Here is a 20,290-nt window from a genome sequence, read left to right on the forward strand (position 1 = left end):
TTGGAAAGGCCCCACTTAGGAGTTAGAGACTCTCATTGCTCTGGATTTTAGTTGGAGAAGTGTTGTTCTGGTGTTCTCCTCTGTGCCATAATACCACTCTTCCAACTTTGTAAATAAAGAGCTATTCACATCGCGGAAGGTAGTAAGAATAAAAGGGATTCACTTCTTGCAAACAGCTCTTCCCAGAGACAGAAGACATAAATATATTTGGGGCATGAGCTGAATTTTCTATTTAAGAAAGAAAGAACATGAGGAATAGAAACCTATATCCAGCAAAACTCAAGCCTGCACCGAGGCTTTGCTTGGAGGGAATGACACCGATTTCCTTCAGTGCCTTTTGGAAAAAAATACTAACTGATCCTAAAAGGAGAGCTAGTAACATCTATGACAGAGTGTGGGGCCTTGATCAGACACCAAAGGAGAAAAGAAACAAATGCACGTTTACTACTTAGCACGCAGATAATTTTTTTTTTTTTTTCCTGACTACAACAACTATGGGAAAATATTTCGCGAAGTGCTCCCTTCCTCCACCCCCTCCCCAGCTCACTTATCTGGACAGATGGTATTTTACTTGGGTGTGCTTCCTAAGCCAGGAAACTTCACCACATTTTTGTTAGCAGGCCCCTTGAAAAATAAAATTACGTATTAAGTAGTTTGCAGTTTGCCTAGCTGTGCTCTCGTTTTAGGTCATAGCTGGAGGGTAGGGATGGGATCTTCCAGGTTTTGCGGTATTTTAAGCTGTGGCAAAAGTGTAACATTCTCAGTTGAGCTGCTGCTGAGCACGTTCGGTGCCTTGTGCGTTTAGAGAGGTCACTTTTGTCCTCGTCGGTGAGAGGACTGCACGGGGGATGTGGTTCGGGCATTGCAATTTCAAAATTAGAAAAGCCCAAACAAACAAAACAACAGCAGCCAACTCACCACCAAACCCAGTATTTTTATTTCAAAATGTGGTTCTCCACTGCTCTGCCCGGGGCACTGCTGCGAGACTGCAGAGCGTGGCTGTGCCCGTGCGTCGGTATTTGTGTGTCCGTGCATTAAAAAATAAAATACTTGTTGATAACAGCTCTTCTTCCCCCCTCTCCCCCACCCCCTCCCCTCTCTTTGTGTGCCACCGCCCGGTAGGCACCCGTTGTTCCCCCTCTTAGCTCTGGTCTTTGAGAAGTGCGAGCTGGCGACCTGCACGCCCCGGGAGCCCGGCGTGGCCGGCGGGGACGTCTGCTCCTCCGACTCCTTCAACGAGGACATCGCCGTCTTCGCTAAACAGGTCCGGCACCTCTCCCCCCGCCCCCGACCCTCACCAGCGCTCCCACCGCCTCCTCAGCGCCTCGACCCACACGGCCGGGTGTCGGCAGGGGCAGCCTCCCTTTCCCCCCCGGCGCCCCCTCTCCGGCGGGGCGGAGGTGCGCCCTGGTGGCCCGGCTGGCCCTGACCTCCCCCCACCCCGGCCGGAGCCCCTCCGCGCTGCCGGGCTGGGGCTCCCGGGCCTTGCCCTCCCGCATTAGCCATAGGGAAAGGTAGCTGTGGCCGAGTTGGAGGCAGAGGGAGCGGGAGGAAGGCAGGGCACCCAAAGGAGAAGGCTCCCGTGGGACCGGCGGCCGGCTCAGTGCCGGACCGGCAGGAGCGGAGCGAGCTCCTCTCCACAGCTCGGTGACTCGCCAGCCCGGATTTTGGTACCGGCCGGTTTTGTTAAAGGGATTTTCCCCTTTCGGGTGATCCGGTTATGGGGCTAAAGACAGAAGCTGTAGCTCACACCGCTTTTCCTTCTTCTTGCAGGTCCGCGCCGAAAAACCACTCTTTTCTTCAAATCCAGAATTGGACAATTTGGTAAGGCCTGCTCCCTCTTCCACCGCACTCCCCTCTCGCCCTTCCCGACCCCTCCGCCAGCTGCGGGCCAGCGCCCTCCTCCTCCGGGCCGGGACCGGGCCGAGAGGGGCGGCGGCTGCCGGGCCGGGCACCGGGCTGCGCCGGCTTGGGAGCGGGGCGCCGGCCGGTCGGCAAGTTGCCGTCAAGGGGCTTCAGAGAGCTTTATTCTTAGACCAGTCAGAGCAAGGTCTCAAGCCCCATGCATTGCAAAGCTGAGTTTGAAAGCCACGGGAAGCTAAAAGTGAAGGAAGTAACTGCTTAAGAAGAGAGAGCTGGAGATTTCTAATGTAATTCTTTTGCTAATGTGAACGATTTCAATATTCAAAGTGCCTAAATCCGCTTGTAAAGAAGATGCCAACCTATTCAAACAGACATTCACCCCCCTTTCTCCTGCGGGCGGGGGTGGGGGTGGGAGCGTGTGTTTGACTTCTGTGCGGACCCTCAGGGGTGAGGGCCGGGGTGCTGAGAGGGGAACGAGGAGAGGAAGAGGTTTTTCTCCAAGATCGCGCTAATAAACCACTAATCACCGCTCCTGGAATAAATATGATAAAAATCGAGTGTTTAGGTTAAAGTTGATCAAAATTGTTGAAGCGTGACCAATGAGCTAAAATCCTGGATAATGACCGCGCGCCCTGACAATTCCCTTCTCCCCCTTTCCCACTCGGGCTCGAGGCTCTGCCCAGCCTCCTTGCTCCTGTCTCCCACGTAACCCCTTGCTCAAAACTTTCTTGCAGATGATCCAAGCAATACAAGTACTAAGGTTTCATCTTTTGGAATTAGAAAAGGTAAGAGTCACGGAGGTGGGCGGGGGGCACGGCATTCCCTGCCCCCTCTCCCCTCCCCCCGGACTGGGATCCCCCATCCCAATCCGCGTTTTCCCGGTGAGTTTGGTGGATCCCGGTGGATCCCGGGCCGGGGGCGGGTTCTGCCCCCTCTCCCCTCCCCCAGGACTGGGATCCCCCATCCCAATCCGCGTTTTCCCGGTGAGTTTGGTGGATCCCGGTGGATCCCGGGCCGGGGGCGGGTGGATCCCGGCGGGATTTTCTAATTTCCTATCAGCTGACGAGGTTTGCTTGGCTTTTATATCCCGGCCCCTCCTCAAAGAGGAGCGGGCGCGGGGCCCTTTGTACTAACGGGAAAGGCTGTGAGTTCGTTAATACAGAGCGTTAATGAGCACTGCGTGCGTCCTGCTTCCTTCCAGAACCTTCCACAACCTTCCAGGACCTTCCACGACCTTCCAGGACCTTCCACAACCTGTAACCTGTGCCATCAGAGCATGTGACACCCGACAGATATGCCCAGACCGTTTTTTTCCCCCTTTTTGTGTGTGTGTAATTTCAATATTTACTAATATTAAATATTAAACCCCTTTCATCCTTCTTACCCCTTTCCTCAGTAGAAGCTCTTTTTCCCACTCAGAAATATTATGTTTAACAAAAAGAAATGAAACCACTCGTTCTCCTATGCGGCTCTGGCAGGCACATTAACCCCAAGCAAGCGCTAAATGTTTGGAAGAGGCAGGGGCCCCTGCGAGGCGTGGGCAGGGGCTGTGCCCTGGGACGAGAATGGCTCTTCCCACAACCTCAGCAAGTAGCTTCGTTTTACTGCTCCCGGCCATTTAGACCTTTTTTTAGCCCCGGTTTAAACTGATCCCGTCCCGAGTGACTAGTTGTACCTGTCTGGGTTGTGTATGCTCCGGTGATACCACCTGGGTCCAGGTCCCAGTGTTCCGATGTTATCACCAAATCCGATTTTCTTCAGCACACAAGTCTGAGCCCACTATCTCTCTCTCTAACTTGTTGCTGCAGCAAGTCTCTAGAGAATAATATGTGCTGCAACAATTTCTCTATTGTTTCCTTGCCTTCAACTATTGTCCCCCTTAATTAGAGTTACTTGTGGAGTAGATCAGAGGGTTGAACTTGTTACTAAAAAAAAAAAAAAAAAAAAAAAAAAGCTGACATACGATATTTTGCCATTATTGATCCTATTATTCTTGTTATTCTTTTCAGGTTCATGAATTGTGTGATAATTTCTGCCATCGGTACATTAGTTGTTTGAAAGGAAAAATGCCAATAGACCTCGTTATTGATGAAAGGGATGGCAGCTCCAAATCAGACCATGAAGAACTCTCAGGATCTTCCACAAATTTAGCCGATCATGTAAGTCCTTCTGCTTTCTTTATGACACTTTTTAAGTTTTTAACCTGCTTAGAGGATCTGTTCTGTATTTCCTTGCTTTGCCACCGTTGTCTATTAGTATTATTACTACCTTAAACTCCTGCAAGCCCGAATCCCATCTTCAAACGTTCTTCCCTCTCACTTTGCACAGTTATAGAAATGCAAAAGGTTCCTTCAGTTTTCATCTGTAAAGCATCGAGTTAGCAATGGTTTGTAAAGTTTCCTGGTCTGGGCAGCTTGGAGAGCTAGCAAACTGTTGGTTTGGTGTGGGGATCGGTGCTTTCTCCTGTTCTTTGCCAACTTTGTAATCAATGCATCAATGCAAGGAAACACAGACAAGAAAGTTAGGAAGAAAGTTTGCTGATTTTCTCCCCCCTCCCCTCTTGTGGGGATGACAAGTGATGAGAATTATTGGCAATACTACACTGCATTAAAAAAAAGGGGTTAACACATTAGAGTTTCCAATGCTTTTGCTTTATAGCAACTTATTGTCAGAATATGGACTTATTGCCAAACGCCTGAAGCATCTTCATAATAAAAGACAGTAACCTTGATGAAGCAATTATTAACAATGTATTACAGAAAGTTGGAGAGAATGATGATTGAGTAACCGTAGGTTAGCGGTTGATTTTAACGCTTTAGGAGTTGGTGAATTAGTGTAATGTGTGTAGGACTGAACATTGGTGTGCGTGGTGAGGATAGTGCCTTTGTTTTTCCGGGTTTTGGAGCGGCTCCTCTGATCCTTCAAAAGATGTAGATGCAGAGAGACTTCGGGATGTGGAGGGAAAGATTGCAGCTGGTAGAGCAGAAAAGGGAAGGAATAGCTCTGGTTAAAAAGGGTGGGTGTGAACTCCACTTTATTTATAGGAACGCATCCCTGGGGGGCAAAGGGGTTTATACAGTTTTAGATTCAATTGAACTAATAATCTAAATGATAGAGTCTAATATTTTAGTGGTTGAAATATTAATTTAACACCCGGTGTGAAGTTAACCATGCTTTCTGCACAGGCGCCTGCCTTTATTTCCCAGTGTGTTAAGAAGAGTAACTGGAAGCCCAGGGAGAATGAGCTTTCTAGGAGCTTTTGTTTCCTTTGAAAACATGTTGTTTTTGTGTGTATTTGGTAATTACATTAGACCTGGACTGAAGCTGAATTGGGAGATAAAATAATAATAAATTCTTCTGAATGTCCCCCTTCTGGCGTGGCTTAGTTACGGGAAATATTTTTGGACCCAAGCCTTAGCTTTCATTTTCTCATTTGTATTCAGTAAACAAGGTTTGTGCTATGTTTTACATTTAAAATCTATTATTTTGAGAGAAAAAAATGTATGCAGATCTTCCTTAAAGTTTCTCTGCTTATCAGCTAACTCACATGTAGGTAATAAACTCCATGAGGCATGACACAATTTCAAAAATATTTGTTTCATGGCATTTTACAACCCTAAATTCGTGGGCATAAGTATTCTGGGAGAGTACTAGAAAAGAAATTGAAATGAGTGGCAACCTGAAAGATAGTGAGTCACTGTGTAAAATTTAGAGAAACAGAGAAAAAAAAAAAAATACATGTTTCTCCAGTACAGTTTCTTTACAAGAGCGTGTTTCAAGTGGAAGTGTAGAAATGGAGCATGCTTATGTTTATATTGAAGAGATTAGATAAACTAGCCTGTTTAGGGTTCTGGCAGATGGCAAATGCTCAAGCCAATTTGCAGTGCTCCATTATAATATTTAAATTCACACACAATGATAGGACAGGAGTGGAGGGGGTTAGCATTTTGATAATTTGGTAACTATTATCTTCCCTAAGAAGAATCTCCTCTTGCTTTTGTGGCCCCAAAAACAAACTCAAATAAATATGACAACCCATTTATCTTGCACCCGTTAGGGTTTACCACTTCATTGGGTATTATAATTTAAAGCCTTTTATTTCCTGGAGATTTGAGCTATAACATTTTTACTTTAGCCCCCTGCTATTTGTTTTGAAAGGAAGCAATAATTTGTGCAACCAGAACACCAACTGGGAAATGAAGAGTTGTATCACATAGTTACATTTTATTCATGCGTTTTGGGAAATGTGTCTCCTTATTGGATTTTTTTTTTTTTTTTGTATATAAGCTTGTTTTCCTGACAAAACTTTAACACCTTTTTATAGCTTAGTCAAACTACCATGTTTTATGTTTTTACACTGTACAATGTTCTAGCAGAAAGAAATGCATCTTTATTCGTAGAAAAGAAAAGCTTTTTAAAAATGGCTAATATAAACACACAAGTCTATTAAAAATGAGCTACTGAGCATCTACCTGAAAATACAGCAGTTCAAGCATGCAAATTTGCCCAATTTGGCTCTCCAGGTTTATTTTTTTCATTTGCCTTGATATGCATATTTAATATATAGCCTTAGGCTAGATCTCATTTGGTGAAAGTTGGTGTAGGGGTGATGATGAGCCACTTCAGAAGGACAGAGACAGCATGTTGTTTCCTCTGTTTTATGTATTGGCCCACTATTCTGATCCAGGGTCTTCCTCTCATGGTTTTATTTGCACATGAAATACTAGGAGCATTTCAACTGATTGGCTATGAATAATGATAGCCCAAAAGAAGTGTAGGTTAATTTGTTGCATGCTAAGGTTTCTCATGTGGAGGTGACAGTTTGTGACAGCTGTTTGACACCCCAAAAATCCATACCCCTCTATTGTTATTAAGTGGTGTAAAGCTACCCTGTGTGTGTTTCATGTGAATGTGAGGGGTGGTAGTAGTGACAGTGGCAGTGCTGAATTAGGAAGTAAGGCAGCTCTCAGCTTTATTGTTTTTTTAGACCTTGAAACAGGCATGAAGGAAAGTAACAGAAAGAATTGTAGGATGAGACAATATTTACCATAAGACTTTAAATGGGCTACTCAAATATTGCATGCTTTCCCATTCAAAATCTACTGCTCTGCTATTTATAGAATTTAATTGTAAACCAAACCCAAAAACAACAAAGGAATGAACTCTTCAGAGATACACCTGTGCTGAGAAAAGGAGACAGCTGAAAGTGGTTGTTCTGTGCATGTTTGGTAATAAATGTGTTTATTGAATTTTATTTTAGTGCGCTATTAACTGTTATGCAATATAGTTAGTGTAAAGGGTCCAGGGACTTGGTAGATCAAATAGTGTAGTGCTGGCCACAAGAAGCTGAAACTTTTGTTATTACTCTGCTGTGTTTAGTAAATATAACAGCCCATAATTAGTGTTTGAATTTTTAACACCCTCAGTTTTTTTTATTGCTCTGAGGTATTAGCTGTAGATGGGAAGAAGGTAATTACAGCTATGCCCTGACTGAACCAGATTAGTTAGGGGAAAAAAAAAAGATAAGAAAAAAGGGAAAAACCCTTTTGCAGCTGCAGTTAAAGTTCGGTTTCCCAGGGCAGACAATTTATTATTGTTCAACTAAACATACCAGGCCCTATCCTGAGTTCTGTGTTCAGCCTAAAATGTCTGATGAGATTGTTCGCAGATATTTTTTTTTTTTTCTTATTTCAAGCTATTCAAATTTTTAAAACATGATCATCATAAAATTTGGAGATTTTAAAACTTTTTTTGAACATGTGATAACATTTGCACTTTAATTACATTAATTTTGTAGTTGGCCTCACCTGATGTCATACAATTCTTCCTTTAGCACAAACCTCTTTTGAAGCCTAGTAATTCCATAGAAATGTATGGCTGTCCTTCCATGGCTTTCATGGGAACAGGATCAGGACCTCAGTCTTTTTGATATTTGTTCGTATGTTTTTGTAGCTCAGAGGTAATAATATACAGATCATAATCCCTAAAATATCATTAAAACTGATAGAAATATATACATACATCTCTTTTATAAAAAAAGACTCTTGACAGATTAGAAATCCAGCATCTTAGCCATAGAAGAGAAATATTAGTCGGAATATTAAACCTTTCAGCTCTCACATGAGGAGATACTTTATTTTCTACTTTTGGATATCCAGACAACTTAACATTTCTTTAATATTTCTCCTCAAAGAATGATCTGTGCAAATTTTGGACATTTTGCAGATAAGAAAAAACAAAATCAGTGTAGCACATACCTGTTCCAGTAATATAATTAAATCTTCAGTAAGATTTCATTGAGTAATGAAGAAGTAATTGAAGGTCTGTTGCTAGGGTCTGCAGGTATGCCACACTTTTGTGGACTTCAGTGGGAGTTTTGAGAAACACTAGATTAGACCCAAAGGTGCCATTTCTGTCTGTAGTGTGTCAGAAGGAAAACTAAGTAGCTAACTGCAACAAAAATAGTGCAAACCTAGAATGTGGCTTAAGACTTGGGGCATTGTGGTACTCCCTGTGATTTTTGAAGGGGCAAAGAGCATCAGGAACTTTCCAAGACTGTAGATAGTGTTGTGCATTCCTGCTTTTTGATGGGTCAAGGTACACTTCTGTCAACAGCTGAAGTCTCAAATTTGAGTCTACAGCTCAAATTTAAGTGTTTTAACTTTAAATTTTGTTCTCTCAAACTGAACAAATAATGTTTTTCAGTATCTATTTGATAACTGTGTTCTCTTTTTGGTTTGAGTTGTCTATCAGTCTAGATGAAGTGTAGCCACACAGAATGACGTAGAAGGACAATTAAAAAAACCCAACACCCCCTGATTTTTCAAGTCTCAGTTCCTTGGTGACAGGTGGATTACGTCTGATTTCAATCTTAATTAGAAAATACAAAACACACAGCTTTTCAGAACGCTGCCATGTTCTAGGAGACTCAAAAATTGCTCCTGATGCTTTCTTGAAATGCAAAATCAAGGGGCAAGAATAAAAACTTGTACATATGTGCAAAATATCTGATAGATTACTGTGCCTCATTTTTTTGTTTCAGTTGTGTAACTTTAGTATGAAAATGTAACCGTATTAAGCATGCATCTTTTGGAAAATAAACCTCAGCAATACCAAGAGTAGTCTTTTTTAGAAAACATAACATACTATGTTGAATTAGAGTTTTTCATGTCTTTTTGTCTTACTGGAAGTTTCTTTAAATAGTAAGTTCATTATTAAATACACTTGACATGATCTCTAAGATACCTTCCTGAACTTTGCACACACAAAACACAGACACAGATACACACACAAACATACGTGCATGCATGTGATAAATTTCCATGTCCTGCATAGTCTGTCATATCCTCATATATGGCTGGACCTAGTTGCAGATCTTTGGGGGATCAGTCATATCAGTCATTCCACTGTGTTTACACGTGTTGCTTGTAAGAACAAGGTGAGCAGGGCTTGGATTGTGTTTGGGGGCATAATGCCATCTGTATCAAGTAGTTCAGTTTTGTGTTTGTAAAATTAATTTACTAGACCTTTGATGTTTAGAAACAATAAGCTTTATAGCCATTGTAGTTACTTTTATGAAAACAAGTTGTGTTTTTTCTTTTAAGATTAATGATTTTGTCAATTTCATCTGATAAAGTTATGTAGGGCCTGATCCTGTCAGAGTTGTATGCTTGAAACTTCACTTAAAATATGCGAGTCAAATCCTGCTCCACTTACTCACATGGGTATCAGCTGGCCTGATTGATTTTACTTTCCAGATATAAATAAGAAGCAGATTCCTTATGGTTAATTGAGTCTTTAATATCAGCATAAAAAGCAGTATGAGATCAGAATCAGCCCTAGCAGGGCTACATACACTGGCAAAAAGCTAGCCACACTTTGCCCAGCAGATATTTTGGACATACAAAGTAAGAATTGCAATTTGTCAGAAGATTATCCTATATCAAATTTCTCTGTTACAACATCTCTGTTCAAGAAATCCTGTAGTAGTTAAAAACTCTTATGGTTTCCAGCAGATTTTCAGCATCAACAAAAGAGAAATGTGTCAGATTTGCTTTGTATGCCTTTTGTCCTTTCTGTTGCTCTTTTCTAGATTTTGCAAAATTCAATGGTGGTGCTAAATCAGTTAGTTTTTTTTTTACTTTCAAGGGAAAAAACACTGGTAAAATTGTGTTTTCTAGGGAAGGCCGTGTGTGTAAATGAGAAACAGTGGATAGCGGTGGAGTGATCTCCTGTGGCCCTGCTAGTACAAGCTTTCCCCATATTGTCTCCTGCTTTTATATTAATTACAACTTGCATTATCAGCTGTGAGTCTGTAGCCCAGCAAATAGAAAATACTGCCCCTGGAGACACAGCTTCTTGTATCTATTTTCCATCTCCTTCTATTGTGCTCTACTCAGTATTCACTGCTTTTCTCCTAGTAGCACTGCTCTTTAACACAATTAGGTAAGAGCAAGAGGACTACCATATTTGGCTCCCAATTATTAAAACTACTGGGAATAGATACATGTGTGCTGTTCACTTTCTATGGTGTCTGGCATAGTTTAGGTCATACATGTGTGAAATTTTTATAGTATGCACACATACACAAAATAGACAATTGCATTTTGGAAGATATCACCCACACTCTTCAACGTGTTTCTGCAAAGTATATTACTAAACTTGCAAGAAGAAAGGAGAAGCCATGCTAGCAGTTTGTGTAATTTATCCAAAGCTATATGTTTGGTTTCTTCTTTTCTTTCTTTCTAAAATTATTTTTCAGTGTTTTCAGTAACTCAATACAAATTTCATTCAAACTATCAGAAAAAATTACTACTAATATTAGTGGGCTTTAGACTAGGATCTCTTCAGGTGCCTCAACTATACTGATGAAGTTTTCCAGTGAAGCACACTTCAGTGGTGCCATTTGGTTATTTATTTATTTATTTATTTATTTATTTATTTGTTGTGAAGATGTGCACAAAATAAATACTTATGATTAGCCATTTAGCCAAGAATTTTTTTGGGGGGATGTGAGGTTGGAAATGTTCTAGGGGAGAAAAAGATCAGTTCACTGACTTGTGCAATGAAGTCCAAACCAAAAGAATGCTGCCTTTTTATGAGTCTGTAAACTCCACCCCTAAAATTATTTGTCATTTTTTATAATATTAAAGTCTAGATACTTCTCTCCCCTTCAAATTCCTTCAACATTCTGCTGTTGCATTTAGTAAATACCTTATCCTATATTTTCTGTCCTCCAACAAAACTGCCAAATAGCTACCTCAAGAAAACTGTGTCACAAGAAATACATTGAACTCTCAATCAATAGAGTTTGTCTTTCTCAAACCGGATCTACAAACTGAGGTCAAGAACAGCTCAGCCTGGTAGAGACAGCAAGTGCTTTCAGCTGTGGGAAGTCTCATTCAGTGCTCCTTTCCAAATTTTTACAGCTTTGAAACAGAAAGGCTGGTCTAGATTTTGAAATATTGTATGATAGGTTTTGGATGACATTCGCCTTAAAACATAGCTGAGCTGTTACCAATTAATTATTGTAACTTTCATACATGCGATAGGAGCTCCAACAACAGCCAGCGCAAGAGAGCCCGCAGTACACAAAATTAGCATAACTCACTGTGTTCCCTGAAAAGTTTAGCCTAGGTGAACATGTTGCAATTACTACATTTTCTAAAAGAAGGTTCCAGCACGATGTTGTTGGAGGGCTAAACTCATGCTATGCTATTGTTTCTTTTCTTTTTCATGTATTTCTTCTAGCTCTTTATCTGATTACCATCCGGCAAACAGCTGACGCTAAGAGGCTGCAGAGGGCTGAAGAGCTCCTGTCTGCTGTTTGCCTTCAGCTTGAAGCTATTTGAGTGGCTTCCTAAGTCAGAGATAAAAAGAGAAGCTCATAGGCACAACTGTGTTTTAATCCAGGCTGTAAAGAATCTTGCGCAGTTTTCGCCTTTTATTTCTATCTGAACTTTTTGCTAACGTTATTTTCAACATTTTTGTTCTTTTTAATAACACCTGGGCTGCTTCAACTTTCAAGACTTCTCATCTTTCTTTTTGTGTGTCTCTCCACCTGACTCTGAAAAATTATGGTAAAATTTAGGGGTTTTGTTTTTCTTGTTTTGTTTTGTTTGTTTGTTTGTTTTTTAATGAAACAGGGGAATAACAGTATTACAGAAAATTTACACAATAACCTCAATGAATATTAAATACTACTGTTTGGTGGCAGTTTTTTTCCTGTTGTAGTTCTGTGTGAGGAGAAGTCGATCAGTTTTCTAGGTTTTGGAGGGGCTGGTGATTTCGTGCTGTAAGCGCTGTTGTGCTGCGTGCTGTGCTGACAGGTTAGGCAAATTTCAGATCCTGACCTGCCTTCTGATCTTACTCATGTCTTCCTGTCATGGAACCACATACGTGGGTGTATGTGTGTGTCTGTCTTTGTAAGGTGAAGGGGATTTGGATCCTTCTTACCCTTTGGTCACCTGAGACTTTACTGGGAACCTTTTGAAGTCGTGGGCTCTTTCCTTTGTCTCTGCTGCGATCCAGGTCAGGCCTGTCAGATTTATGTTGCTGGGTACCGTAGCAAGCCGTTACTTGGCAGTTCTGTTCTGTGTTGCTATACAGCATGTGGTACTAATCAGTGCTAGAAGATTACTTTGAGATGTTTCAATATAGATTTTGGGACTTGGTCCCAATCACACTTACACTGTATTTTACAGTGGGTAAATCAGTTGATTATGTTGAACTTATTCCTACTACACATTGATGTAGATGAGGTCAGAGTCAGTCCTCCTCAAAGAATTTATCCAACTTGTTACTTGCTGCTTTCAGTTTCTCCTCATGCTTTAATAATCTAGTGTTATTTCAGAATGAAGATTTAAACCACAATTAAACCTAAGCAACCTAAGAACATTTATTTTTTTGAGGGGAGATTTGTTTGTTTTGTTATTGTTGAATTATTTTAATGTGCTTGATTTAAGCTGTCACATCCAGGTGACAAGTAATGCAGGTCCAACCGCTACTCTGATCTGTTTCATGTGTTCTTGCTCTCCTTTTCTGCCAGAGGAAATTCCATCTCTTGCCTGCCTTCATGTGGTGCTGATAAAGCTCTTCCTGTACAGTAGAATTCCTGTTTTCCTTTAAGCAACAGCAGGGTATTGGGAATGATCAGGAAAGGGGAGGAGGACAGGAGGAGAATACACTCACAAAGTAGCACTAAACTGTAACATTAAGTTTTCCTCACTTATCCTTTTACATAGCAGCTCCTCTCTCCAGGAAAGCCAATACCAAATAAATTAGAAAGTATACGTGAAGTATGTGACTTAAGTACAGTCGTTCAGCTCTTAGCCAAATTTTGCAAACTTTGTAAGTCTGTCTTCTGCATTCCCTTTTGTAGTGTTTCATGCATAGTAATGTAGCAAGAATTACATAAAAATCACTATACATGTTGTTTTATATAATCACCTGGTGGTTGTTCTTGACAATTCTTGTAAGTGATCTGTTAGAGTGATAAATCTAGAAAGTCTCTTGAAATGTGTCATATCAAGGTGGTGGCTGGGGCTGAAGAAGCATCTTTCTTGGTATATAATATCTTTCAGAGAAAGCTTGCTTTTTCCCCTCACAACATTGACTTTGCTGGAAGTTTTTCCAGCATTTAAATGGGTGACAGAGGGGTTAGGGAGTGAGGACACACTCCTCTCCCATGTGTGTTCTCCTGTACTTCTTGACAAAATTTCTCTCCTCTTCTCCCCTCGCAGCTGTAGTCAGTCTGGAAAAACAAAGTGTGGGGAGATAGTTTGCATACCAACTATCCTGATCCTAATGAGAACACTGAATATCATAAACTATGTAGGTAGATGCCCTTCTGTCCTCTGCCCTGCCACTACACTGTAGAGCTCCTTAAGAAACTAAGCTCATGGTTCTCTTGTCTGTCCTGAAATATTGTTTTCCAGTACTATTCAAACAATTAAATCCAGACAACTCTGTGGAAAGTTTAAAAAAGAAAAAAAATCCGTCCTGTGTTTTAACAAGTAAATCTTTGTATCTCCTTTGCTTGCCTTTGCTGAAGAATTATTACACTGTGCAAACAGTATAGGTGTTTGGCACATTTCACAAATGCTAATGTGTATACTTTCCTCCCCTTCCTCCCCTCTTCTCCCGGTTTGCTTTCTGTTCTTCATTTGCTATTGGAATGGGAACCGTGGAAAAAATTCCTTGGCACTCTGACACCAGAATCCTTCATCTTGGAGAGACCACGATGATGCAACCTCAACGCACTCGGCAGGCACACCAGGGCCCTCCAGCGGGGGCCACGCTTCCCAGAGTGGAGACAACAGCAGCGAGCAAGGTAAAAGGTCAAACTTTTTCCCTCCACAAAGTAGGCATGACTAAAATAACTCCAGCTTTTTTCATTATATCAGTACATCTGCCTTTGAGTAAACATGGAGTGGCAGACTTGCAGTACAATCAGCTGTAAGTTAGGGAGACGGTATTTCCTTTTCCTAACCCACTTAGCTGCATTTTATTATTATTTCAAAGCGAAATATCTAATCTTCAAACAAGCTTTGTAATAACAATTGATTAGTTCTGCCAATTCCTTTACAAATTTGGTTATCTACAGTTTATTTTTGTGTGGTGTAAGTAAATATAATGACAGGCATACTCTCCAGCTGCAGTTCAGTTGTTTGAGTTGGGTTAAAGATGGAGAGTTTAACCTGTAGTTTTATCTGAGAAAGTGACTTCTACGTGAAGTTATGAAGCTGCTAAATTATATAAAGTATAAGCAAACCCCAAATTAGACAGAAAAATGTTTCTTGAAATGTTTCCTTGTACAGATTTGTTTCTGCCTCTGAAAATCTGAATTCTGAATGGTAAATAGAGATACAGCTGAACTGCAAAACCTCTTCTGTATCTGTATACAGTGAAACTTTCTCAAGGTTCAGGAGGTTTGATTATTATTTCAGGGGTTTTTGCTTTATTTCCTACTGCACCTTATGTGTGGTCATCTGCATCCATGCTGAGTGAGTGTCAAAGGCTGTCATTCTGTTATGATAGTGTTTTACATGTGCTCATTAGAAGAATAAGTGACTCCAGAAGGTGTAAGAGTCAAGCCTCCAGTGCTAAACGTTGGGTAAAGATGGCCTGCTGTCCCTCTTGGATCTTGACTCAAGAGTTGATTTTTTTCTTTTTTGTTTTCTTTTTCTGATTTTTTTTTTAGTCCAGAGTTTAAGGTGGACTCCATTCTTTTTTTTCTTTCTAAACATGGTAAGCTTCTGCCAGTGGCTCTATAAGGGCTTATGATATGGCCTCACCGTGAGATGTTTCTCCTACATCGTCAGTATTTTGCCTGTCTTTTTCCCCACATGCCCAGCAGAGCCAATTGACAGGGCTGACATCCAAGTAGCCCTGTAGGATCCCAAAACTGTAGAAGGGAGAAGCCTTCAGGGCTAGAGTTGCTTTGACTATTCTCACACTGCAGACTGCTTCCCTCCATGATATTTGCCATGCTCAGACAGCAGAACAGATATGTGATTTCATGTCTCTCACATGGCTCATTGCTTGGCACAGAGCTAGTTCCCCTCATCTGCCTGATGCTCTGGTGTTGTACCCCTTGTGATTCTAGGAACTTGCAAAGTTTGTTTCTGGTAGAGTGGTTTGGTTTTGTCTCCTATTTGTAAGAATTGTTTATACATTTGTAATCTTATTGTTGATAGAAAGCAGCTATGGCATAGGGTGTGATCCAACTCCAAAATGAGTCACACGGATTTTTTGCTATGGAATTAAACTGGAACTGTACAAGACTGAGCATGAACTGTTACAGCTTCAACAGCTAATGGTAGGGAGAGCTTGACTGCTAAATAGCATATTGGTGTTTTCTGTCTATGGGCTGGCCACAGGCTTTACTGTTTATCAAATGTTTGCCTGTGTATGTAGCTAAAGTGCTTGGTGTAGCAGATGATTTGCCTGCTTAAAAATGATTCCTTTGATTGGTCTGCCATCTTCATTCCACCCCTAGGGAGGAAGTTTCCTCAGACCTTTATGGCCACTCTGCCCCAGGAACCCCTTAGAAACTAGAAAAGTTCCTTCATTGAGCCATGCTTGATATGAAGAAGTCCCTTGTATCCATATCCAGGGATTTTGCACTTCATAGTCTCTGATCTCTTGTCGTGTAACTCTGTGTGCTTGGGAAATATTGCTAAGTATTAGAAAAAGCAGTTGATGATTACTTTGCCAATATATATGAATTCAACAAACCTGTTACTCATTTCTGCAGAAGAGGGACAGCCTCTGTGGGGCCAAATCAGTCACTAGTGCAGTCCAGTCTAGCAGGGTAAAACATTGCTAGTATGTTTCCCTTTGTGCTCATCTGGGCCTTCTAAAGGGAAGCTGACGTCCAGTGGCAAATCACGGTTTCATTCAGCTGCTGGCAGCTGAAAGATTATTCTACAGCACCAGCAGAATTCCCACTGGAGATGGCTCTGGATTGCTCTTTCCCTCTCAGTCCTGGGAAAGAGTAGAGTGAGGTCTGTCTTGAATTTTCCTTAGGCTTTCATGAGGGGGGGCGGTTTGAAATTTACCTTATAGTTCCTGTGCTGGCAGTGAACTGGTCCCAGACTATGCCAAGAAGGACAGATGTCCTCTTGAGCTGTTCCAGTGCAGTTACTTACCTGGGTCAACTTGGTTTCCCTGCAGTTTTTCCAAGAGCTTCCACAAATGCTGCTTCAAGTATTCCACTTGCCCCAAAGGATTTCTTGGAAATGGGAGCTCATTAGAGAGCCTTGGGTTACATTAGCAACTTACAGTCTTCTCCACTAATGCCTGGTGGCAGCAGAGATTGATTCATCCTAGAATCAGTCTCTTCTGGCTTTTGAGAGCACTCTTTCTAGGGGTCTCTGCTTTTGCCTTGAGTGTATGATGTGCATCCTGTGATTTATTTTTTATCACTATTATTATTTTATTTTTAGTTTATTTTGGGGAGGGAGGAGATGGAAAGGATTTGGGTGAGTGATGACTTTTTTGCAGACTTTCTCTGCATGAGGTAGATCTATTTATTACCTGGAAGAATCCATCCATAATTCTTACAGTTTGAGCCTAATAAAAAAGGTGTAGACATTTTGTCTCTTTATGGAGGACAGTCTCTCCTCTACAGTGCATGGCTGCTCTTTGGCATCAAAAGGGTTAATCTAGTCTGTGTTTGGTATTATTAGAAACATGCTGGCATTGGAAGAGTTAAGTAAAGGGCCTTCAGGCAGTAAATGTTGAAAGATTATCCTAATTTTATTAGCGGTGAGTGTCTATGTTGTTCTTAGCATGTCACCTCACTTGTTCAACAGAAAACTAAGCTATACAACATATTGATCATCTGGCAAACCAAAGTAGTAGTGATCTGTAATCCACCAAGTATTTATTGACTTCATCCCAGTTCAGATCCACAAATGCAAATCAATGCTGTATAATACTATTTTAAAGATCTGTAATTATGTAGTAGGTCTGATCAACTTTCTCCCTGCCCTGGAAAGAGTTAACTGTATGCAATAATAAAAATAAAACACTCTAAACATCTTACAAAGGAGAAAAAGGAGAAGCTGATTTAATGGTCTAATGAGGCCATCTTCCAGAGACTTGTTTTGTGTAGGGCTTGCTTTGACCTTTCGCTTTGCTCAGGAGCCCAACGCTTCATTTTTCACATTCTTGCAATTACGTTAACGCTTCAAGCATTTCTGACTCCAAGTCAGCTAGCAACACCAGGCATAACTCAACACTGTGAGTTTTTCTCCTCTCTGTAGATTCATTAACAGGTCACCGGGGTCCCAACTGAAATTTAAAACTGACTGGTTCTGTTGGGTTAGCTGAGTTATAGCAAGGGAGATGGCAGGAAAGGGGGTGAGAGAAGGGGAGGGGAAAGAGAAGACCCTGGGGTTTTTGCCAAGGAATATATGTGTAAAAACTCTAAGTGGAAGATTAAAAGGTGTGTGTAGCTTTATCATCCACCCTTTTCTTTGGAGAGGAAAAAACACATCTGAAAGTCTTCTGGGGTATTGTGTTTTCTTTATTCTTTGCGAAGCAAAGTGAAAACAGCCACTGCCTTTACATAAAAGGCTAAATGACTTCTAGAATTTGGCATCAGTTTGTACCTCAGTGATGGATATGATGCTCCCAGACTTTAATTCCTATTTAATTTCTTTATGGGATATTGCAAATAATGAATATGGCAGATTATGCATGAAAAATGGGAAATAAATCTTTTTAAGGTTTAAAAACATGTGGTCTACAGGAAAGCACCAGGGAATAATTTCAGCTTCATATTTTATGATACCAGGATTGTATACCTGATCTGTCATATTCATAGTTCACTCACTCAAAGGGCCTGATCCATCAAGTCAGACGGAGGCTGTCTTCCTTCAGGACCTTTCAAAAAGTTCAGCATCTTTTTAGGATTAGACTTGGGGTTACAAACTTGATCATAAGTAAGAAGCCAGAGGTTAGAAAATGTTGATAGGTTATGGACCAGTAAAAACATAAGTGAGTATCATATCTATTTTGTTTTACACACGTGAGTGAGTAGCTCGTTTTTGTGTGGCTTTTTAGGGTTGTTTTTTTTTTTATGTAACAACTTGTGCTGAATGATCTGCCCCTTTATAAATAATATCTGAGGTTACTCTCTAGGGCAAATCTCAAAGTAGTTTAGAAGCACTTCTGTGCCAGCTTGATGTCTGTCCATGATAGCTTTCTTTGGCAAAGACCCCATAATCTGATTCAGGACAAAGTCAACTAAGATATTAACTTAAATGAAGCATCCATCACAGGTTAACTCTCTGGACTGATGTTTGTTGGAAAAATTAAGTAGTTTTATTTCTTATTCAGTATGTACCATCCTGTAATAATGGCAGTATGCAAATCGAATTTGTTTGCAAAACTAGGTAATAAAGCCCAAAGGTCTATTTTAGTATTAGAAACTCTACTAGCACTACACAAAGCTTAGAGTCAAACTCCAGTAGTTAGAAAAAGGAGAGGAGTATGTTGATGTTAGCAACAATTAAAAAATAACATATTCATGCAAAATCTTTGGAAGCTAATCCAAAGGCTGATGCTACAACTTCTTTTTCCTAGTTCTGCAAGTATGGTAAGCCTGCTGAAGCTAGTATGCATATTCATCATAAAGATTCAGAACACATTTTTATTCCTTTGTATTTTTACCTATAAAGCGATAGGGTATGGTTTTATTGGAAGGGAGCTACCTTCTGTAAGAAAGGAAATTCCTGACAGAAAGGCTCAAACATGCAGACTGAAAAATCAAACTTGCTAATAAATAATGCTTCACTGGAGATGCATTATTTCAGAAGGCACAGCTCTCATAAAGGTGAACTGTATGAAGTATGAAAAACTCTTAAAGAACAATGACTTTTTTCAACTGAGGAAGATACAGGAAGCGAGTAGCCCTTATTAATTCATCTTTTCCTTTCAAGTTTGAGGGGCCCGTCCTTGTGTTGATATGTATGAGTAATTCCCATTAATGGTGATGGGAGTTACGCATGTGCACTGACAGAAGAATAGACCCCTTAGTGTTCAAAGCACATGAAATTTACATTTTTTCCATTGCTGTAATTGAGATGTTGACAAATTGGAGAATATTGATGAGCCTTTGTTTTAAGTATTTCTTGCCAAGTTTGCTTTATTTTTTCATGGTTTGAACAATGGTGTGGGTTCAGCAGCAATGAGTAATAAGGGTAGAGTACAGATAACTTTGATTTCAATATTTTGATGTGCCAATAAGAAATAAATTCTTAGGCAAATGGAATATGTTGTTTTAATCATTAGCTATGCATGAAAGAAAAATTGATGTTGACATCTTTGCTGTAAAATGGTTGTAATGGGGCCTTCCTTACAATTCATTTTTGTAAAATTCATTTTGTACATTTTGCAGCAATTGAACAATCCCTGCACTGTGAATAGGCAGAATTCCCAGAAATACTGAGACAGTTGGCCCAGTAACTGCTGAGCTCACACTGCACACCACATGCACATTAACCATGATCATGCCAGAACCAGCTTAGCTAAATATAGTCAAATTTTGCTATCCTCCCATCCTTTCTTTTATTTCTGTCTATTAGGTGAAAAAAATAAATATTTGCTGACTCCAGCAATTAAACAATAATTAAACAACGCAAAAAGACGTGTGTCCCTACCCACTGTTCAATAAGTAGCAATAAAATTTCAGAGTGAATTTTCATTTCACTGTACAGTTTTCTAATAATCAGGCTGGTAGCAACTGCAGATTCCTCACCTTTTATTAAATTACAGTTTAGAGAGTGTGTGTGTGTGTGGTGTTTAAAATATTATAGTTGTATTCAAGTTACTCACCTCACTCTTGCCTTTTAATCCATGTAGGTTTGTATATTCAGATGTAGAAAAAAATCTACATACACATTTACTTCCATATTTG

At 40.6% G+C, this 20,290-nt stretch overlaps 1 protein-coding gene across 1 annotated transcript in view; it reads left to right on the top strand.

Moving 5' to 3' along the window:
* The window catches only part of MEIS2 (Meis homeobox 2), a 172,873-nt gene that overhangs the window by 1,780 nt on the left and 150,803 nt on the right, over positions 1-20,290 (top strand). Inside the window, exons 2-6 of the mRNA XM_033515231.1 lie at positions 1,064-1,264; positions 1,774-1,824; positions 2,598-2,648; positions 3,873-4,022; positions 14,080-14,194. Coding sequence (XP_033371122.1) covers positions 1,064-1,264; positions 1,774-1,824; positions 2,598-2,648; positions 3,873-4,022; positions 14,080-14,194 — 568 coding nt within the window. The remainder of the gene's footprint in view (positions 1-1,063; positions 1,265-1,773; positions 1,825-2,597; positions 2,649-3,872; positions 4,023-14,079; positions 14,195-20,290) is intronic.

The sequence above is a fragment of the Parus major genome, chromosome 5 (assembly GCF_001522545.3).
Source record: "Parus major isolate Abel chromosome 5, Parus_major1.1, whole genome shotgun sequence".
Classification (NCBI taxonomy): Eukaryota; Metazoa; Chordata; class Aves; order Passeriformes; family Paridae; genus Parus; species Parus major.